This window comes from Pollicipes pollicipes, unplaced genomic scaffold, assembly GCF_011947565.3.
Source record: "Pollicipes pollicipes isolate AB1234 unplaced genomic scaffold, Ppol_2.1 Scaffold_7231;HRSCAF=8579_pilon_pilon_pilon, whole genome shotgun sequence".
Lineage (NCBI taxonomy): Eukaryota > Metazoa > Arthropoda > Thecostraca > Pollicipedomorpha > Pollicipedidae > Pollicipes > Pollicipes pollicipes.
The window spans coordinates 11,369,788-11,393,221 of NW_023597034.1; the positions used below are offsets into that span (position 1 = coordinate 11,369,788).

The 23,434-nt window shown below is 53.2% G+C and overlaps 1 protein-coding gene across 1 annotated transcript in view; it reads right to left on the reverse strand.

Annotated features, from left to right (window-relative positions):
• LOC119109308 (dual oxidase) overlaps nucleotides 1–23,434 on the reverse strand; it is a 65,015-nt gene that overhangs the window by 25,952 nt on the left and 15,629 nt on the right. The window contains exons 2-5 of the mRNA XM_037232905.1: nucleotides 15,564–15,656; nucleotides 7,891–8,052; nucleotides 6,404–6,591; nucleotides 2,990–3,191 (exon numbers count right to left, since the gene is read on the reverse strand). Coding sequence (XP_037088800.1) covers nucleotides 2,990–3,191; nucleotides 6,404–6,591; nucleotides 7,891–8,052; nucleotides 15,564–15,656 — 645 coding nt within the window. The remainder of the gene's footprint in view (nucleotides 1–2,989; nucleotides 3,192–6,403; nucleotides 6,592–7,890; nucleotides 8,053–15,563; nucleotides 15,657–23,434) is intronic.

The window sequence follows — 23,434 nt, forward strand, 5'->3', positions numbered from 1 at the left end:
AAACCACCGAATCTCTTTCAAACTATGCGGAATTTTACGCTACAGCCAGGTGTATTTGACAGCAGAGGCATTATATGAAAATGCATTCTCGCCAACACAGACGACCGCAGATTTTTTGGCAATAGTGCAGCCTAGGATGTAAGTGAAAACAGTCGGATAACGGTCACCTATAGTAGATATCATTCTATCTATTTAGTTCAAATGACATAAGATAAAGCTGATGACCGCATCTTAAATGATGCGATGCAGTGTCATTGCACTGCATGCTGTCATGCTGTTGCACATGCAAAGCTAGCGGCACATAAGACTTGAAGCCGCTAATTATGCCGACGCATGCCTTCGAAATTGCCAGTCAGCATTTTAAACGAGCAGCACTGCGACACCACCTGAGCTGTGATTTTCCTGGAAACGAAATCGCTGAAATAGCTTTAGCCAACTACTGTATAATACGGCGACAGTGCCAACCGTTTCTTGAGAAACCCGATGGCGGGTGCATTGTCATTCGAACAGCCAGTCAGCAGAGCGAGCAGACAGATTAGCGCCAAATGGTATACCCAACGTAGTGCTTATGGCGCGGTGGCCTCCACCAAAGGACTCCATCTGCGCGCATGACCCTCTGGGAGCAGGCTAAATGCCTAAGTATCGTTGACGATCAGCGAGAAACTGGGGCAGCCCAGATTACATCAGGCACCTTTCCGCGACGGTTTCTCTCTGTCAGAGGCTGGTTCAAGCCGTTCCTCGCGACCATGTCTAGACACGCGGCTTCCAGTCTCGCGCATACGCAGTCACTCCAGGGCAACGGTAGCGATTTTCCTCAGAACACTGCAGAACCTCTCGTTAATAAACGGCCGAGACGGATACGGCAGCGCTCCGCAGTGGCGGCCGCTAAATTGGACCTCAAGGTGCGAGACAGCGTCGGCGGTGCGGCACGCAAGGCGGCGATCATCCTCCACACCATCACGATACGGCCGGCCAGCGCGCCCATCTCGTCAGAGAGCCGGCACGAACGCGGCCGCTTTTCCTGGCCGGGACGGGAGGAAAACCCTCTGACATCCCTTTCGGAGCGTGGCGGCGCGCTCCAGACGCGTAATCAGAGGCCACGCAGGCACGGCGCCCGCCCGCGCCCCAGCCGTATCCGGGAGCATCGTCACCGCAGAAGGCATCCCGGCCGAGACGACGCCGCGCGTCTCGCAGTGACGTCACTGCGCGTTACGTCACGAGCGGCTGATGAATGACTGGCTCGGAGCCGCGAGCGAGCCGCGGGGAGGCGATTCGAATCCGATGTGAATTTATGGCGTCGGCCGGGCGTCCGCAGACGGAGAAAATGACTGCCTACGAATTATGTTTGAATGCACTTCGTGTTTACGCCTCATTACGAGGCAAGAATGATGGTGCTTGTCATTAATCTGGGAAGCATAGGCAAATAAACATGTCACATCCATCACCCCTCTCGGCCCTCTCAGACAAGTATTCCTTCCGACGGCGGCGGGCGTGCCACGGTGGTGCCGTCTGGCCACGCTGCACCGCTGCGAGCCGAGCGCCTCTCGCCCGATCGCAACTCGCCAGCTTGTCGGTCCCTCTGTCAGCGCCGGTGCCGGAGAGGGAGCGGGGAGAGGGGCTATCGCGCCGCTGACGTGGCGTCACCGCCGCCGCCACTCCAGGGCCGTGTGCCCCTCCCTCGCGCTACGTACGTGCGGCGCCGTGGTCGCGGCGGTCAGACTACGCGCTCGGAGCACGGCACCAGGCTCTCGATGCTGACATCGGAGCGTGACAGAACGGGACAGGACAGGACAGGACAGGTCAGGACAGGAAGGCCAGGACAGGCCAGGCCAGGACAGGACAGGACAGGACAGGACAGGAAAGGACAGGACGGGACGGGACGGGACGGGACGGGACGGGACGGGACGGGACGGGACGGAATGGAACGGAATGGCGGCGAGCGCTCCGCTCTGGCGCGCCCGGCGCGCTCCGTGGGCCGATGTCCCCCGGCTGAGGCTCAGCCTTGCGTCACGGAGGACGGAGCGGCGTGCCGCCCTGGTGAAATCGCGCCGCCCCAGGGCCTCCCGGCGTATCGCTGGCCGGCATCAGACAGCGGACTGGCTCAGCAGTCGGCCTAGCCCCGAATTCCGCCACTATACTTTAAGTGGATCACTGCACTTTATATCATATTGTTAGGGAGAATTGTACAAGGTATGCAAGCAGCTGAGACTGCAGGTTTTCCAGACGCAGCCCATTCGCCCGGTAGCTGTTGATAACTGTAGCCACATGTATGCGTTCGCATTGCATGTTTCGGGTCGGGATCAAATAAACACCAGAGCATTAACAAGACCGCTCAGTACGAGCCCGACGACCGCAAATAGAGCGTGACGGCGATGGAAAAACGTAGGAATCTCCTCTCCGTGATCTTATGTAAGCTGCGATGACCGTGGACTGACATGCAACATACAGTGCAAGCTGCCAGCAGCGATGGAAGGCTTGGCCGGTTCGTCTCAGGGTAGAAGCCACAGCCCATTGTCATATGTGCTGGGGCCCGTTCATGGGTGGAAGGTACAGCCCATTGCCATATGGGTAAGGGTCAGATCATGAGTGACCCATCACCTATTACACATTACCCATCGACACACGGCTGGGGGTATGTTCACGGGTGGGGTTCTGTTCCGTCCGGGGCGAGTAACCTATCCGCGCTGCAGTTCCGCCACGCTGCCGTGTTTTATTGCCGAGTTAGTCGGACTCAGAAAAAACAAAACATGACACCGGGTCGCTGCGTGCAGTAGCATGCCCGTATCAAGTGGCAATCAGCACTTCCGCCGTTGTGAGTGGCAGCCTTTTCAGTGTTTTTTGTTTCGGTGCAGCCAGCACCGTGTGGCAACTCCCACTTGTGGTTATAGGTTCCATTACCTATCTTGGCACAGTCATCCATTCGGTGCTCAGTCAGCCGGTCCGGCCAAATAGTACGGCTCTGTCCGCGGCCGTGCCCGCCGGTACTCACAAAACATGCGCTCTGGCGACAGGGTCTTGAGCACGTGCGGGCTGGGGTAATTCAGCATAGGCACGCGCTCCTTGTTCTTGGGCGGCATTTCGCCGGCGTCAGAACGGAATGTGCCGTTCTCGAATGACCTCATGGTGTTGAGCCAGGCCTCGCTGGTGCTGTAGATGAAGCTGCCGTCGATCCAACTGGTCTTGGAGTTTATCTGAGGGGCAGACAGAACAGGTTTAAAACATGCGCGATTGCAGTCTGGAGAGCCTGAAGTAGCCACAGATGTGATTGCTATTGATATTAACAGAAGGGTGTGATTGACATCAGCAATTCTAGAAAACACTGGTATTAACGTCCTTTTATGCGGCGCTGGCTTGCAAAGGACGTGTGCGTTGCTTGCATTGCTTGCTTGCTATTGCTTGCATTGCATGTGTGCACACAATCATGAACACGTTTTTTATCGGAAAAGGAAATGTGATAGAATATCGCGAGAAGCAGAACGCCTAGGCATCCTGACGGCTCGTAGCTTAACACATTATTAGCTAACTTTGGCAAAGCCCTCTCTGCTCTAACGAATCACTGCTTCTGTGGTAGATATTTTAGCACGCCCAGCACAACCATCAGGTGAGGCAGACTGAGCGATTGCGATGGGCAAGCGTGAAAGGCCATGCTGGGGAGTGCAAATTTTCTATGGGGCCTCCGGGCCGTCCGGCCGCCTGCGGTAGCCAACGCGCCAAATGACGAACATTAGAGCGTGTTGAAGCCAAACTCCTGACCATGATCCGCATTACCTACAGCTCTCGCGTGAGTACGTGATGTAAATCGTGAGACTGCAAACGCATTACGCCATGTTTCCTGCCTGCTCTCTACGAACTGACTTGGCGACTAGAAAACCTGCAAATGCTCGCAAGCAAGTCGCCACACACCGTTCCGATTCTGCTACCTGATGCTCATAATGCATTCTATGACATGTCTACAACGGTCTAAATAGGAAACAATAGTTTAAACCACGTCCTCATTTGTTCTGGCCACAACTATCTAGCCGCACACGGAGCAAGCGGATGACGCGCCCTGCTTTTGCTCACAAACTCACGTGGAGTGGTGTTGAAGTGAACATGCTTTTTCGTCTCAATTTATCTGGACACGCCTAACGCGCGCTGCTCGCCGCCGTTGTCGGCGCATCATCGAAGCGTGAGGGAGTGTACGTGGGAGCAGTTTCTGTTCAAACATAGCAAAGTGACAGGTAGCGCTGCACCACACGGGGCTCAGCTACGCGGCAAGCCACACAGCTGTTGTGTTGCCGAGCCGAGCCGAGCCGAGCCGAGCCGAGCCGAGCCGAGCCGAGCCGAGCCGAGCCGAGCCGAGCCGAGCCGAGCCGAGCCGAGCCGAGCCGAGCCGAGCCGAGCCGAGCCGAGCCGAGCCGAGCCGAGCCGAGCCGAGCCGAGCCGACCCGAGCCGAGCCGAGCCGAGCCGAGCCGAGCTGAGCTGAGCCGACCCGAGCTCCGCTCCCTGCCGTTGGCCTTGGCACGATGCACAGCGAACGGCCGCCTCCCAGCGTGCAGCCCCCGACCTTGCGTCCGCCTGCATTGTTCCCACACGGTGTACCGCATCTCCCAGGCTGGTGTGAGCGAGCCAGCAGCGTTCGCCGAGTCTGACAGGCATGTGGAGCGAGCACATACGGGTATCTTTCCGAGCGCCGAAACGCGCCAGAGGCTCGCAGTAGAAGAGTAGTGGAAGTGGAGGTGTTTGCATGTGTGAGTGCGTCGTTGCTGGGTAACGTTGAAAGCACAGATTGGACAGCGTTTCGCTCTGGCTGATCACCTCTCCCCAGCGTCGACGACAGATCCAGAGCGTCACCTTGATGGGTCAACGCCGGCTCGGGGGTCCGAAGTTCAAAAACGTGTTGTGATTTTGGTTCTTGTCTCAGTGCTTTAAAACGAAGTTTCCCCCCTACAATTTTCTAAAATATCATTTTAATTTCAGAAATAAACCGCTGTTTTTTAACACTGGTCATTCTGAGGCTTATGGTTCGTTAGCAGTTCTTCCCTCCCTTCTGGATCCGCCCTTGCTCGGCAAGGGCGGATCATGCTCGTGGCACCTCTGCAATGTGATCGGGTGACCGAGAGGCAGGGGTCGCTGCGCGAGCAAGGGGGCAAAGGGGCCGCGTGTCTGCGCCACCATTCGTCAAGATAAGCATCCCTGCCGCTGTCGACAGGTCGTAAAAATGTAGATCAAGCACACCGGGAGTCGCAAACCGCAGGCGTTGGACTCCCGACAACAGCGATGCAAATCGAATGGGCGAGCACGATTTTCACAGCACCGCGTCCGTCGCCATGAAGACACCGCTGCTGCCGCACTGCGTGCCGAACATGCTGCATTTCCAAATGTTGCGGCGTTAGTTGGCCGGTGTGAACTTCGAAGCAGGCTGCCGACCGGCCAATGCAACGCATCATTTCAGCTGTGCAGCAGCCAGCAGTAGGCGGTTTGAAACAGGCCGCGCGCGTTCAGGCGTTGACAACGCCAGGCAGTCGCTGTGCAGAAGCGTAACGAGATGGTGGCACGGTCCTGATCCCGAGAAATCGGCGTCAGAGAAGGCGCCACGCGGAGCAGCGTCGGACGTGACAAAACGGCCGTCCACACCGGCCGACGCTGGTCAAACTTTCTACTCATTCGGTTTAACAAGGAGGCTGGGCCGCACTGTCTGACAGAATGTTAATATTCTTGATAACGGAGACGGTTCAGACAACTCAGCAGCAGGTAGAGGTAATAACAGCGTTATCTGGCTGCCATTGAAGGCCGCGCAGATCTAACCGAACGCCGGGACTTGACGGCAGTGAAATACTGTAAAAATGTCGCCTGCTTTGCCGGAAGTTAGGAGAAATGTCAGTCACTTAGCGTCACACCGCGCTGTGTTGGGACGGCGGTGGGGAAATTGTCGCCCGGCAATAGCAATTTTCCCCTTCACATGATCAGTTTTTGTCACTGGCTGGGTGCGGCTGTAAAGAACAAACCCGTTACAAATGTTCCTTGTATAGCATTGCCACGACCAGCATGCAGCCAGAATTTCCCCACGTGAGGCGGGGGGGGGGGAGGGGGGGGGGGGCAAATCTCATATTTACCCCGAACTACTGCGTGTTTCGAGCGAATCGCTGCAAAATTGCCCACCATCTAGAGTAGATTTATTGGCTAAGTCATGTCCACTCTTCTTCAGCTACGGCCCTGGCCACAACATACGTATTTGTCTGCAATGCTGCAATTATCATCACGCAAAAGACGCGTCGCGTTTCCCGCACTCGGGCTGAACAAAACAAATCACTGATATTACGATCGCGTTCGGGTGTCACGAAGGTGAATACACATCGTGAAACGCAAAACCAGCACAACATGCCAGACAGAGCAGATCACACTAGATAAGAGCAGTCTCACCTGCTCTCGCGGCATATTTGGACTTTGCCCGGTCTTGGAGTCGTATCCGGCCCGGTAGAAGGGCATGTATTTGCCGCCCTTGCAGTCCTTGTCGTACATTTCATCGCACCGTTCCACATGGATTTTGTGCATCTCAATCGGGCAGCCCATTTCGGACGCCATTAGGATCTCCGACGACACAACTTGTCCTAAAGACGGACACGAGGCGCAGGTTAGTAACAATGAATTGAGCACATGTGGAAGCCGGAATAAAACCGCGCTGTCTGGCTTCATCGCAAAATTTGTTCTCACAATATGCGCTGGTGTCTGCACTGGTGAAGACAAGAAGTACAATGACAACAGGCTGAATGCAACACAAAGTAACGAGAGAACAAAAAAAAGAACACAACAGAATCACCATGTGCGTAAAAGCAACATGCTGCCACGAGATGGGGCATTTGCTGGGGTGCGAGTACCTGGCTAAATTCTGCCAAATGATGCAGTATGACATGTGGTCGATAATGATAACATGTGATATATTCTCAAACCTTGCCATGTCTTCGCATGTCGTAACCTTGACTCGCTCCACTTTTGGCGTATAAACGATACAAACTATTGGATAGCTCAGACAAATAATTTAGACGGAACACCAGACGTCTATTTTGTGCCAAACGAATATATCTCCTTACTGTTGGTTTTTCCGTCGCTTTTGACGTCGGCCTTTTTTCAGTGAACAGAGAACTAAATCTGCAACACTGCAAGTAGCCGACCAATTTCTTGACTCTAGCACGAAATTGTCCAGGATTTACGTTGCGCGCACTTCTGAAGTAAATCGTGCTTTAAGCTGGCATACCAGTGCACACAAATATGAGGGCAGCACGGTGGTCCGACAAACCAGGATATGACACTTGATGTCGGTGATGGACAGTGGTCAACATAACAACAGAGCACTGCTGGGCTCCGTGAATGCCACCGGCGATCAACCACCGACTTAGTCGGCAGAGTCGTGTCAACGGACGTTTGCGGGCATAAACGGGCGTTTGCGGGTGCAGTGGGAGCCTGGCTGTGCAGTTCAGTGAAATGCGGCACAGCATTTGCTTTTTTTCTGGCCAGGGCTATTTGCCGAACAAGACTGTAAATCATAACAGACGATGGGTGTAGTTTAGCGACATAAACTGGGCACCAAGAAGTGAAAAATTACGAAAAGTACCCACAACATACGCCAACGGATTTCTCTCCGGATTTGGTGCACGTTCTTCTCGGACCCAAGTTGATAATGGGGTCAAGCCCAAGCTCAAGTTGGAACGGGGGGGGGGGGGGGGGAAGGGGGGAGGGGACCTCCCTCAACTGAATACACAACTACGTGTTGATAACACACAAGCAGCACTCAACAACATGATTCACGGTAGAAATAAGAAAACAGCCTGTGGGCCTGCCTAGCCACGATTCAAGGCTCACGCTTCTCATCACAGGAATAAGTGACCGCGTGATTGTCACGACCAACTCACCGAAGAAGACTAGAAGGGTTGTTCGATTCTTCAGGGAGGGCACGCCGTCTCTTCCCTTCATGAATATCTGACTAAGTTTCCTGGGACTGGGCCGATCCTGGCCGGCCATCATGTACACACCGTCGGCATACGAGGCCGGCGTCTTCCGCGTCAGACGCTGGTCTGAAACGGGAGCAGCCAAGAGTCACGCGGGGTGACTCAAAGCAGTGTCAAAAATCCCAGGAGAGCGCAGGGTGCGGTTGCAAGGTAGCTGGGAGTAATGCGCAGCAGCTCACAACACATGGGTCAGCTTAGGGTAATGCGCAGCAGTCCATAGCACGTAGGTCAGCATATGGTAATGCGCAGCAGCTCAAAGCACGTGGGCCAGCTTATGGTAATGCGCAGCAGCTCATAGCACGTGGGTCTGCTCAGAGTAATGCAAGACATAGTGGCCACGTGGGGAAGCTCAAAGTAATGTGATTCAGCTCACAGTAATACGGTTCAGTTCAAAATGACGTGGAGCAGCTTGTCGGAGCCAGCAGATGCGTCTTAGCGTGTCATTGGGCTGCTCAGTGTCACACGGGGAAGCCCGTCACGTGGGACAATCGCGGTACGGTGCACCTCAAGTCATATGGAACAGCCCATACTTAAATGGAGCAGCTCAGGCTGACATGGGCAGGTCATAGTCATGCGGCAAGGCTCCGAATTACGAACGATGGCTCAAAGACACACAAGAAAGCTTGTAGTCAAATTCAAACATACGGGGCAGCTTAGAGTCAAACTGCTTGGCTTATACCCACACGGGCAGCCCAAATCACAGTGGGGTAGCTCGGGAGGTAAAACTGTGGTGTAGGATGACTCAGTTAAAGCATTTACAGCAGCCACCGTTACGAGATCTTGTGGTCTATGATAACGGATATGGTTGTATTTTGATAATGGTTGTCAAAGAAAATGGCCAAAGGAATGAAAACGAGCTGCATAGCTGCGAAACCAGAGATTCGGAGTGTGATTTCCCACAGTACACGCCCTTCCTGCCAGGGCAAGAGACATGTGGCGTCATAGCAGCGAGGTCTTAGTAGCCCAGTGAAGCCCCAATGACAACGACGACAAAATAGTGAAAATGCCCATCACGATCAAGGGCTGATCAGGTGAGGTGATCGCCTGTTCCTCTCTAACCAAACACTGCGTCTCACTACAAAAAGAGAGAGACATAAGACTCCAGCACAAGATCAGCACAAGGTAACAATAAACCAGTGCCAAGCCAAACCAAGCATCACACGGCTCCAGGACCGCCGGCCAGACATCACTGAAAGACGCCAAGCCATGTACAGTTTACTCTCTGACCACGGGTTCAACTCCCACACGTAGCACAGCCCAGTCCGTTCTCGCAGAGCACCAGTGGCCAGTAATGGCCGAGTTCTGAGGGCAGCAGGCCCCGCCACCTGGGGGCGCCACCGCTCCAGGCAGCGAGGAGCCCTCAAAACGCGCCAGCCAGAAACACTAGCCGGTGCCGGAGTTGCCCGGCCACTACGGCTACTCCGGACGTTAGCGCCGACCCAGCACCTCACGCAGCCGCTGTGTTGAGACTTTCGAAGCGTGCAACACACGGTAACTGCGTGTGCCCGGGAATCACCTCTGCATATGTGCAAGGGAGACAATGATGCTGAAGTTGCAACATGACGAATGATATGCCAATGTTGGTCGTGTGTTATTGAAGTGTCGCCACGCAGCTACCTTTGTCCTGCACACTTCTCTCTGCATAAAGCTCCGGTGCAGCCGTGCTTAACCCTGGCCGCACCACTCAGCTGTTTCGGTGCCGAACCGCTGCACACTGACAGAGATTAACTGCGGCGCATGCAAAAAGGCCGGGAAAGCAAAATCGTGCTTGTATTAAGCCTTACATCATTACCAATCCATCTAATCACACCAAGCAAAGCGATGCTGCTATGCACACAGCCCTGACCACCAGCGATGGAGAGACCCTACAGCACGCCTGTCGCTTTTCTAACATGCTGCGGCCACCCGAGCCCGGCCCTTTTACCAAATTCTACAAAACTGGCGGTCCATGTCTCCGGCTGCAGCTCTAATCACACCAAACAATGGCTATCCAGCCAGCTGTTGACCGGCGTCGTATGGCCGCTCATCTGCAGCGGTTCAGTTGGGCGGCGCCCGACCGCGCTCGGTCCGATGCGCCGCCTCTGCTGGCCGCCCTTCCGGACCGCGACTGCAAACACTCAGGCACATTGGAACGGGCCAACGGGTAGCTGAGCTGAGCTGAGAAGAACCACACGCCCCTGCTAGCGTCACGGTCATAAATTCCCCTGGATCAGGAGATGTGACGGCACCAGCCCGCCCGCTCGCTGGTGGAGGACGGGCTCGCGTGCGCGGCATCCGCGCGGTGGGAGCGCCGGGCGTGTGAGGCGGCCAAGATGGCTCGGGCAGTCCGCACGTGACGCACGGGTCACATGCCGTCCGGGCGTGGGTGTCGTGGGGCTTGCCACGGGACTGCCGGCCCAGTTCTGCTATCTAGACTGCGTTGATGTGCGCGGTGCCGTCTGCCATTCGGACCACGCAGATATGAACAGGACTTCGGGTGGGAACCAGGCAACATAACGCATTTACATCCGCAGAGATACCTGCGATCTTGTAGATACTGGGTCAGAAATGAACGTTTCAGCTCAGAGGGATACATGCAGTTATCTTGATTGGGCTTTAGATGGATTATATTACAATTCACTGCCAGTATCACGATTTGTTTCTGAAGTTATTGGCGTAGTACAGAGATACGAGATGCACACGAGAGTTAGAACCTTGACTTGCCTGCAGAATCTAGTTGCTTTTTAACTCTATCCCATTAAACTTATTTAAATGAATTAATCAGAAGCGGATTCATATGTAAAATTACACACGGGATGCACACGCAACCACAACAAAGACGAAGATGTGTTGAGACACAATTAAGGGCAGCGCTAAAAAATTGCAAAAAGTTGGAACCATTCAACCGCCTGTGAAAAGGTGGAATCTGGTTTACTTTGAATCAAGGCCCTGTACACCTAATACGGTTGTCCGTCAATTTGACCTCTTTAACGCGGCTCCGTGACGTCATCGCTTGCGCGTACTGTTGGCACGGGAGCTACGCCACGAGGTGCGCAGGAGCCGCCTGATTGAACAGGAGTTGATAGCGTCAGAAGAAGTGGTCTTATGGTCGCTGAAGGGAAAGCAGGAGCACGAAAACACTGTTCACGACGTATCGCCAATTAAATGACGATGTCTAGCGCAAGCCTGCAGAGCGCAATCATTAATCATAAGCGTATTTTTTTCCGAGGGATCTCGATTATGTTACCATAAATTTGAATATTGCGTAACCTTCTTCGATATCCATACAGCACGCGCGTCAACATCTTGATCCTCACACCATCCATTCGTAGAATATTTAACGAAGGCCTCGCGTGCTTCGCCCTTTTGCCGTGACCATTAGCCGCGACCCAAACCCTGGGAGCGCAGGCGGACGCGGCCAGACGCGATGGAGCCAATCGCAGGTCAGACGTGTAACGAGGCCGGCGCAATCCCGAATCCGACGTCAACGGGCCGCTCATCTCCAGTGACCCGGATCGGCACGTGACCGCAATGCGAACTAGTCGACCGGAGGCGGGCCGCGCACGTGATCGCCGCACCGCCCGGCGTGTCACTGGGCCCCGACTCAGCGATCGCGGCGCGGGTTGCCGCTGGCCAACTGCGCGCCTCAGCGCCCGCATCGCTGGCCCATCGGGCGCGGCGGCCGGCCTTACTTCGATCGCCGCTTGCAGCAGTGTGCGCCTCGGCCGGCCGCTGGCTTCAGCTGCGCCGCGAACGGCTGTCGCAATGTTTGCTCTCCCGATGCGGCGGACGCCCGTGGCGCGGCCGAGGAGCTCACGCCCTGTCGGAGGCGGGCCGCAGCGGACCCTGCTGGCTGGTGGGGGCAGCCTGGCGTCATGTTGATCTGTCCTGAGGTGGCGAAATAGGGCTGGCCTCTGCTCGTGCGCAAAACCAGTCCGTCGACAGGGTTCCCTGCTGGGCATGTTAGTCTTGATGGGCAATTTACATATTACGCGCAACATTCGTAGGCGCACGGGGCTTTATCAGAGCAATTAAGCGCCCGACACGCCCCATTAATCAGTCAGCATCAAGGTCACTGCTTGTCGATCTCAGATATAATTGTGCCTTTGCGCAGAAGGAAGGTCTGGTCGCAAGAACATGACCTTGCATCTATGTTTCAGAGAGGCAAGAGGTCAAGTCTTGTGCTCGCCCTTTCAGACTTCAGACCATTGCGCTTACACTGCAGTCATGCAGTGGAGTTATTGCAGTGCCTCCTCAGGAGACAACCAGTCGCCTATCCCTTAAACGGCGATAGGCAGTACGTCAGGCTGGACCACTCGCAGCACTCGCAGCCCTGGTCAGGACCGCCCTGGCAACCGGCTGCTCCCAACCGGGCCCCTGCCGGCCATGAGCGTCTGCAGGGCGGCCGCGCCCCGCCACGACCCAGACTGGGCCCGGTTCGACCTCCCATTCCGACCTGGATTCGCTCGCTCCAGAACCCGGGCGCTCGGCCGTCCCAAACACACACACTTACACGCGCAACGCGCAACGCGCAACGCACACTTTCTAATTCCGGCGGGCGCGCGCGCTCGCGCCGGCCCGACCGCCGCCTCGCCGTGCCATGCCGACAGATGCGGCGATCGCGGCGGCCGCGCCGGCCACTCCGACGGTGGTGCCGCCGGCCTACACATGCTGACAAAAAGCAAAAACAACACAACCACGGTCGGGTTCCAAGCAGAAAAGCCGGAAGACGGTGGCCGCCAGCACTCTATTCGCTCTCACAGAGAGATGGGGTGCCGTCGGAGATGAGGCGCCGGTGGGTGGCAGCCGGAACGGCGAGCCAGCGTGAACGGCAGCCATGCGTCTCAGGGGGCGGAGAACGCCACGGCAGAATTGCGGCAAATGAAATTGGAAGAGCCGGGCTGACGCGCCTCGTACCACTGGGAGAGCCGGACTGACGCGCGCTGTACCACTGGGACTGGGAGAACCGGGCTGACACGCGCTGTACCAATGGAAGAGCCGGGCTGACGCGCGCCGTGCCACTGGGAAAGCCGGGCTGACACGCGCTATACCACTGGGAGAACCGGGCTGACACGCGCTGTGCCAATGGAAGAGCCGGACTGACGCGCGCTGTACCATTGGGAGAGCCGGGCTGACGCGCGCTGTACCACTGGGAGACCTTACTGTCCTGGTAGCAGCTGAACAATGCACTGCGCAGCTTAGTCAAGCGTCAATTCCCTCAGGACTATAAGCCAAATCACAACTAATGCAAACTTTGCCACGTCACAGTGAACTGGAAAGAGCGGCGGGCCATTGTGACATTGCTGCGGTAGTCACGCGTGACGCTCGCCCAGCGAGAATGCGACTGCGAGGCTCGGTCGAGGAATGGGACTTCCCGGGCGCCACCTGCCCTGCCCGACAACCGTATGCCATCCTGAGCAGAGGCACTGCCCTTAGCGGTTGTCAAGATGCATCTACTGGTCATCGGAGGCCACCAGGGGAACAGCTGTGGACTTCATAGAGCGAACCTATAATTTGCGCCACCTGAAGATGGCATTGAGTTGGGATGTGGCCTAAAGCAGGCCAATTTCACCGGATATTTTGACGCTTAAAATGTCAACCAATTTGAGGAATGTGTGAAACAAAACGGTTTTCAGGCGGTATGACAATATGACCCGGTTAAAGACACGGCGTGAGTTGACTTTTGCTTTATGAAGCTGCCCACAGGTCACGCGTCCATTCTAATTGACCGAAAAGGCATATCATATACATGGGGGTGCAGTGTTCACATGAAACTAAAATGGTCACATCACTGCCATTTTTGTTTAACCGAGAATATAACCAGTATCGAATTATGCATGAGGATTTAGGGTCCGTGTCAAGAAATGTGGTGGCAAGGTTCTGGACAATACTGATTGGATTTTCTCTTTGCAAAATGAGCTTTATACATGTTGGGTTAAGCATTTACTGCATGTTCTCTGGAGGAGAAATAGCGTCAGGGCAATACGTATGGTCATCGGCTAAATAGCGTCAGGGCAATACATATGGTCATCGGCTAAATAGCGTCAGGGCAATACGTATGGTCATCGGCTAAATAGCGTCAGGGCAATACGTATGGTCATCGGCTAAATAGCGTCAGGGCAATACGTATGGTCATCGGCTAAATAGCGTCAGGGCAATACGTATGGTCATCGGCTAAATAGCGTCAGGGCAATACGTATGGTCATCGGCTAAATAGCGTCAGGGCAATACGTATGGTCATCGGCTAAATAGCGTCAGGGCAATACGTATGGTCATCGGCTAAATAGCGTCAGGGCAATACATATGGTCATCGGCTAAATAGCGTCAGGGCAATACGTATGGTCATCGGCTAAATGGCGCCAGGGCGATAAGTATGGTCATCGGCTAAATAGCGTCAGGGCAATACGTACGGTCATCGGCTAAATAGCGTCAGGGCAATACGTATGGTCATCGGCTAAATGGCGCCAGGGCGATAAGTATGGTCATCGGCTAAATAGCGTCAGGGCAATACGTATGGTCATCGGCTAAATGGCGCCAGGGCGATAAGTATGGTCATCGGCTAAATAGCGTCAGGGCAATAAGTACAGTCATCGGCTAAACGGCAATCAAATTAACTTAACACAAGGATCCATCGCCACGTATTCCCTGCCATGCACTGTAACGCTGACGATTTGGTGTCACACACACGCAATCTTATGTATCGCTCAGAGATGCAATATCCAGCACGAGCGGCATTGTATGCATGCTTCTCCTCTGGCCACGTGCGGGGTAGAGCAACGAACGGCCACGACGAGGCCATCGCAGCACGCTGCAGTTAATTTCGCCGGGGCATGAGCACTGCCCGCTGGGCACATTATCCTAGACCTTGTGACGCCGAGTACACTAAAATGTGCTATGGGTTTACGAATGACGTGTACACCCAGGTACCAAACAGTGCTAGCGAAACCGCCTATCCAATGGACGAGAAGAGTTTCGTGTAAGTGTAAGAGCAATGTAGCTTCCAAGCGAGCTAGTAAAGCCGAACATGCCACGTGCGAATTCTTAACTATGTTGCAGGTCTTCATTGGATGGGCATGTACTATGAAAAGTTTGCACAGCCAATGGACTGCGGTCGATGGACCGTGAGGATAAAATGACTTCGTGAGGAAGGAAACCATGTCACCCTTTCTACAACAATCATTTGAAAATCACAAGTCAGTACCAGTAGAAAATGCACGTATATGTTAAATAGGATATGCCAATCGAACTATTTTTAGCTACCCTAAACACGTAAAGCCAATTATGATAAAAATGTGGTGCGCCCATTGCCAAAAAAGCAGTGGTCTCACCGGTTTGCATTTACGCTACGACAACAAAGAGGGCTTTTCTGTGTTTGGGAATGGCTTTAAGGTGATGATCTATGTATATATATATATATATATATATATATATATATATATCATATACATATACATATAATACTTAAGGTTATCAAGCTGTGTCCACAAATTGTTCCTTGCCACACCGGAACCAGGCATGATGCTGGATCCACTCTTGCAGTCAGACACCAGAGCAGGTATCCGCACTTATCGCAGCCCGTCCGAGGCTGCGGTACTCACCCACTGATCCCCACTCAGGGTGGGCCAGATTGTTGTACCAGCCATCGTACCGCTGCTTCTCCACCCGTTTCGGCCGCTCTTCCTCCTCGTCCTCTGCAATGGAGGCGACGGTCAGTCACTAGAGGACACCACAGTCACGTACGCGCCCTGCAGGAGCAGGTGGAAGAGAGGACACAGCCGTCACACCACTCTACGTTGTTTTGCTTTCGTGTTGTATTTCGATTTGTATTGTATGCGAATAATTTTCCAAAAACTCGCTGTCACGGTTGCAAACCTTCCGGTGTGGAAGATGCCGGGACACCGGTAGAAATCGATACATAGAATAAATTTACACCGAAAAAACACATCCAAAAATGAGCTCATAGGAACTGAAAATATCATTTCTGCATACAGCTGGATATACTCACAAAACATCATTTCTGCACAGTGCTGGATATACTCACAAATCATCACTTCTGCATGGAGCTGGATACACTCGATGTTGACTGGACATACTCACAAAAGCAGTTATGTAGGGGTTACGTGAACAACAGGCTGAGTTTGTTCAATAAGTTTTCAGCTGGTAGCAGTAAAAAGCCATCAAAACCAAGGCACCAACCAACAAGCACCTTGTTTGACCTGGACCTCTGTGACTGATGGAGCAATACCTCCGGGACAATCAAACTTCATCTTGGGTAATTGGCTACCCTACCATTCCCTTTCAATATAGGCGCCCATATTGTCCCGTACTCAATTAATAGTGCAGTATTTTAGGACGTGCTGGGTGCCGGGGTCAAGTGTGAAGCACAGCAAATTGCGAGGCATTGGAGGCCGGCACTAGCACGATTTACTGCGATGTACAGTATACTCAGATTTATGCAAGGTTGAGTTCCGGTTTATTTTGTTTAATTCATTTCGCATGCAACATTGAGCATTGACGTAAGAGCGCATGCATATTAACTTAAATGTTTCGTTTCTTCGTAAGATTGCTTCAACTCTTCCATTTTCAAATGACATAAGTTATTCTTTTAGTGCAGGCAGAAGCTACATAACTAATGCATGACAGTGTGCCACCACCGAGAGCAGAGGCATCAAATCCATCTTGAATAAACATGTTCGGCTCCCAAAATATTCACAAATGTACATTTCAGGACATTGGAGCTCTCGCTCCCAGTCTTCCCGTCCTGCGGGCATCCAGGCATGGCTGCTTCGGCGATGGCATCATTGATCTCTTTAAAATGATTGAAGAGTGGAGCAGTGATTCGTGATCCGAGGCCCATGATACGCAGGCGTGTTCCGGGGTAAGCGCAGAATGGATCACGACAGTCCTCCAAGCACAGAGCTTATCGCGCCTTAAGCTGCCAGCTAACCTCTGTCGTTTTTGCCAGCCCATATTCCTCCAAACGGTACTGAGTTTGTGGGCTTAGCCGACAATGTCAATGTTCTACACCGTGTTCAAAAAAAAAACCGGCAGGGAAATGTCCTCCAGTTCAAGTTCACCTGTTAAGATAAGATCGCGACTATCCAGGCGGAAGCGGAGGTTTGGAAGTTGATGACTGGCCAGTCTACACAGAAGAAGCCCAGCCGAAACAACAGGCGATGGAAAAAGGGAACGAATGCGGATCTCGGCTGCCCACAAAGTCCACTGTATAATAGAAGGCCGTACACAAACAACACCACGTGACACACATTTTCTGATATGTGGAAATAATTCTATGCTTCAAAGCATGCTTGTCACAAATTTCACGAATATCTATGACAAGTATTAAGCATACTGTTTTGCAAGCTATGCCCAACCACACCTTCACCTGTAGAGTCACTAATTAAGATGTATGTTCCGAGATGGCAGCCCGCCCTATAACGCAGCGCCGAAATAAAAAAAGCACAAAAGGTGATTCAAAGAAACAGCTCAAAATTCCATGCATAAACACGTCGCAGATGACCCATGAAGTGTTGTGCAGAATGAATTGCTGAAACGGCATGTAGGCAGATTATAGGCAGGTGCCTTCAAAAAGTTACAACTGTAACCCTAATAATAATAACCTAGATTACTGGAATGGCTGGCAGAGCATGTGTGCAGATCTTGGGTAAGTGCCTTCAAGCAGTCACTATCTTGTCCCTAATAATAACCCAGACTTTGCATCAATGGGATGAGGTAAAACAACTTCTCAAACTGGTACCTTACTTTACTAAAACAATTATATTTTAAGCAGGTGTGCCCCCTTCCCTTAGAGGAAGCAGACAGTCTTAGACAGTGTAAGTAACAACAGAATTCAAAGGATTATGATTCACAGGTGCTTAACCATGTATGTTACGGGACAATTAACAATGGGCGTACAACCCAAACACTGCAATTACAGCCACACCAGTCACTACGGTAATGACTGAAGGCTACAAGCATGAATTGTACTACGCATTAAACACGTACATATGCTTTGTGTTCACTTATAGTTTACCACGTGCCTAAAATAATTGTGTATTATTACATTACGAATTGTTGACAGCTCTATTTAGAGGACCGAACTCGAACGCTCTGTTCGGTAAAACCTAGACGCGTAATGCCACGTGGTCTCCTTTCCGATACGCGCGCATTTAAGCTCACTACAAAAACATAACCCCCATACAAACTAGCGCAATTGATATTCAACCTGCCGCAAAGTCCACTACCATGTTTCGTGCTTATCGCATCGAAAAGGTGCTGCCATGCAAAATGAAAAATGCGATTCTCATCCATTGCGGTTCCGTCTGTCATCACGTCTGTGTCACCAGTGTCGCAGCCTTCCAGGCAAGGGCAGGGAAATCAAACACGGCCAACAGTGACTCACGACCATAATCACCTCTTGGTCGGTGGACCGGTACTCTATTAATGTGTCATGGCGCCGCCACTGCTGCTCACAGATAAGTTCAGTCCACGAACTGACCAGCGTGCAATACTGACCCTTTTGATCACCTTGAGCTCACCCATGTATGTTGTACGATGCGTCCTTGGGAAGGAGAGACGTCTGCACAGTAGCAGGGCTGTCGACTGCCGCCGAAAACGTAAACCTTGATGCAGAGCGGACCGGCCTGAATGCCGTGCTTGGGGCCGCCCCGCCGCTGGCGGTGCTCGCAGCGTTTCTCCTTGAGCTCAGCGCACAAAAGCACAAAAAAACAGACAGAGCGCCTCGTCTATGCTCACGAAGTGGTTGTACCAGCCCAGTTCGGCCTGCACGTCCCCGGGCACAGATGCCCTGATCGCCCAGGCAGGGTGTCCTCGGTGATGAGCACGCCGGTCAGACCCGAGCCAAACGCTGCTGTCGCGGGAAGCCTCGCGCCTAACGCCAGGCTCAAGCTGGAGCAGCTCCTCTCGCAGGGGGTGCGCTGCCAACGTCCGCTGCAAGGCGCCTGCGGCTGAGCGGGGAAGGGCATTCCGATGCAAATGGCGTCGTCCCAGCGCGCGGTGCGGCCCGTCCGAGTCATTTACGCCACACTAGACCAATCAAGCGGCGGAGGTGGCCTTGGTGGGGCCACGCCCGGCTGGGAGCGCTGCACTTTCACGGATCGCCCGCGGCGCTGCGGCGGCCCGGAACCGCCGCCGCCGCCGCTCCGCCGGGCACGGCAGGGGTTGCGACCCGCGCTCAGTCTGGGGTGCTCCCGAGGACCGGATCCCGCCGACGGACCCGGATCCGGGACAGAAGCGCGCCGCGAGAGCGTGACCGATATTCCAGCCCGGTGGTAGCGAATTTGTGGAATCATGAGTGGTGTCAGCCCGTCGCGGATTACCCTGTCCGGGCTAGATTCGCAGCGTTGAGGCGGGCAGTCACAATACTCTAACCCGGTGTCAGTGTGATGGCGGACCTGACCCCGAGGTCAGACCGCACAGGCCGCGCTCACGCTCGAGTTAGCCCGTTGACATGGCGCGAGAATGGTGCTGCGCGAACATAAGCCAGCCGCACGAGCGCCATCGAGCGCGCACCTACACCGGGCCGGCAGGCTCGGGCACATTCAGCCAAGCGGCGGGTTGGAGAGAGGGGAAAGCGAGGAGGATAGGGGGAGGGGATGCGGGGAGGCAGGCAGGCAGATAAGGAGCGAGGGGAGTGAGTGAGTGAGTGAGTGAGTGAGGAGTGAGTGAGTGAGGAGTGAGGAGTGAGGAGTGAGGAGTGAGGAGTGAGGAGTGAGGAGTGAGGAGTGAGGAGTGAGGAGTGAGGAGTGAGGAGTGAGGAGTGAGGAGTGAGGAGTGAGGAGTGAGGAGTGAGGAGTGAGGAGTGAGGAGTGAGGAGTGAGGAGTGAGGAGTGAGGAGTGAGGAGTGAGGAGTGAGGAGTGAGGAGTGAGGAGTGAGGAGTGAGGAGTGAGGAGTGAGGAGTGAGGAGTGAGGAGTGAGAGTGAGGAGTGAGGAGTGAGGAGTGAGGAGTGAGGAGTGAGGAGTGAGGAGTGAGGAGTGAGGAGTGAGGAGTGAGAGTGAGGAGTGAGGAGTGAGGAGTGAGGAGTGAGGAGTGAGGAGTGAGGAGTGAGGAGTGAGGAGTGAGGAGTGAGGAGTGAGGAGTGAGGAGTGAGGAGTGAGGAGTGAGGAGTGAGGAGTGAGGAGTGAGGAGTGAGGAGTGAGGAGGGAGGAGTGAGGAGTGAGGAGTGAGGAGTGAGGAGTGAGAGGAGGGTGAGGAGTGAGAGAGAGAGAAGAGAGAGAGAGAGAGAGAGAGAGAGAGAGAGAGAGAGAGAGAGAGAGAGAGAGAGAGAGAGAGAGAGAGAGAGAGAGAGAGAGAGAGAGAGAGAGAGAGAGAGAGAGAGAAGAGAGAGAGAGAGAGAGAGAGAGAGAGAGAGAGAGAAAGAACGGGGAACGGAGGAAGAAGGAGGCAAGTGAGCACATATAAATGTTTTACGGCATTATTGTCGCATGTAGCTGTTCCCAGATGCGCGTCTCTTAAAAAGTACCGATTTTGCCGAGACGGAATAACACAGTTGAGCAACGTTCAAGGTTGGAGGGCAAGAAGTTATAATCCCACGTAAATGGGATTCCATAGGACTGTTCTCATGTTCTGACACGTCGCAGATATGATATAAATTAAGGTTATTTAGTTATGGACTGTCAATCAACCAAACCGGCGATACATCCATTGGCTACGAGCCACACAGGCCACCATTCACCAACAATAATGCATGGAACGCTACTGTGAGGTTGGTGCCCGCAGGCTGCCGTCCGCAGACCAAGACACCGATTGGTCGCGCTCGCCGGTGCCGCCGGCTCTCCAAGGCCGGCTGTTACCGGGACGCTCGGCGCGGCGGGCGCGGCTGGCGCGGCGTGGCTCGGCTCGGCGCTCGCGGCGGGCGAGCGCGACCCTGCCGTCCGGCTCCGGCAGTTAGTTTGCTGTCCTCTCGTGCAGTTCCTGACCGGTCCAGTCACGCCGATCGAGCCCGCCGGCGCAGCGTATCGCCGCAGGCGGGGCACTGCCCGTCCGGAGAGCGACGAATGATTTTGGGGGGAGGGGGTTGCAGACCGAACAACTAACGCCTGGCTCATGGGTTGAAGGGAGGCGTGCGGGTCGGGGGGGGGGGGGGGGGGGGCGGTGACCCCCGTGAGGAGAAACTTTCTATGACGTCAAGCTCTAGGATGTTCAGCTAACCAACAACAATGCTGCAAAAAAATGGACATTCTGGACAGGAGCTCAGACACCGCATTGGATGTGGGTGCGACTTCGGATTCATGTGAAGCCTTAGGCACCAGTCACCAGAGAATGGCTAGAAAACACTGCAAATGCCAACATGTCATTATTTCAGGAAACAAGTATCGATGCTTTCCTGAATGATAATTTCGATATTTCGTTCAGGTCATTCTGCATCCAGACAACCCTGCATATGAAACAATTGTTCCAAGTTTATGATATCTATTCCTTGTTATTGACGCTCCATGTACACAACGGGATAAAAAAACAACAAAGTGTCGTAAAATTGTGAACGCTTGCCTGGATTCCAGATCAGAACCTTTTGCAATGAATAGCTGTTTACTTTCTCCAAAAGCGGGACTGATTTGACTGATTTTCGCACACAGTCATGAAAATTTGTCTTGCCCATGAACAGGTTACTCATCGTTGTCCATAAACAGGCCAACTTTACCATCCTATAATAACCCGGTAGTGATGAAAGTCAAATTTTAAATGCTGCTAAAAAAGGCATAAACATCAGACAGCAGCAGAAACTTGCGGCTGATATGACATAAGAACTTGTTTTATGAAGTGAGCCATCGTAATCACTCACTGCAAAGCTCTCAAGTCTTAAAGAATGTCGACTGCGGGGTCTTCTGCATGCGTGACGCCTCCACGAACATCATTTTATTAATTAAACGCCACACCCCGGCGACCGTTTCAAATCAAATTCATCGGACGTATAATGCAGCAGCTTAAGCCGCGATAAAGACGCAGAGCAAAGTGAAAAGATAGCGAAGTTGCATCGACACGCGTCACCGCCCAATGCAGAGATGGGTTCGGGGAATCAAGAGAAAGCGGATGTCAACACACAGCGATGCAGAGGGACACAAAATGTCCATTCGCGTCCGCCGGCGTCCACTCGCCCGCGGCTGGAGCGCAGCGATTGCTCAATGTTAGGAAATAGTTCAACCACATGCCATTAACACGCGCCCGGGTGGCCGGCTGGATACCCTTCGCTTTGGTGCGGGTCAATTTGAAGCCCCCCCCCCCCCGAGATCTCGGCAACTAAGAGAGCTAGAGACACCAAATTTACAGGGTGTATTGACCTGTACGGAAACTCACTCCAGTCAAAGTTTCAGGTTCCTAGGTTATGATCCTCGTGTGAAATAAAGTCAAACAAGGCCAAATTCCAGGTAGGTCTCCAAAGTGACCTAAAACCTAGATAACCGTTTTTAACCGAAAGGTCACATGCTCATTTAAGGTCAGTTAGCTTGTTCGAACTCTTGAAGATCATAGTGACCAAATTACTACAAGACTTCTCGAGTTTTGCATTTGAATAAACGACAACGCTATGTATACGCTATATACGCTAGGCACTATATTTCTAAAAACAGACTGTTGACCTGGGTCATTTTAGGCCAATGACCTATTCTGATCTCTAAGAAGTCCATGAAAGATGCATAATGCGGTTCCTGCTATCAGTAAATTCGAAATAAACACCAAAAGCTATCCCATACACCAAGGCCCACAGCAATAACACAGGTTAGTTTTGACCTTGGTCTGTCCTTCATATCTGACCTTAGGTCAATGCAATTTGCTCATTCAATATTTGTGTTGTCTAAGAAAGCATCTCAGAGATGTATGGCTTCGTCTAATACTACGTTGTTGCGTCAGATTGAACGATTCCCTAGAAATTGATTTCGCTGAAACAGTGACCTGACTTTGACCTGCCACAGGTCAGTAACCCTTACGAGATGCATTTTTATTTTGGATACCAAGCGATCCGCTATTTCATTTTCCACAGCTATGTAGAATTTGGCGTGGCTACACCGCGCCGTTCGGAAACCATTCTGGTAAGAACTTTGGAGGGGGTCAATTTGATCTCCCACCCGAGCGCATGTTTACTTAAATTCCTGGTGTCGGGCGAGTGATCGGCTATGGTCGCCGACGGCTGAGGTGGGGATCTGTACGTCCCAGTGCGGTGGAGGCCGGGTTTACGCATCCACAGTCTGCACTCGGTGCCAGACTGTCCAGCTATAATTGATTGCCCAGGTCCGACGGTACCGTTCTCGAGTGATGCTTTAGAAAAACGGCAATTTCGAAAGCAGAGAGCATTTGCGGCCGCAGCAGCAAAAACAGGTTATGCTTGCATCCACTGCGGGAGCAATCATGAACCTAATCTGGAAAAGTTTCCAACACCTTTGCAAGGATGTGAGAACGCTGTGAATCCAAAAATGTTTAAGTGCAAGCGCTGAAATTTGGTTGAGCACAACGCG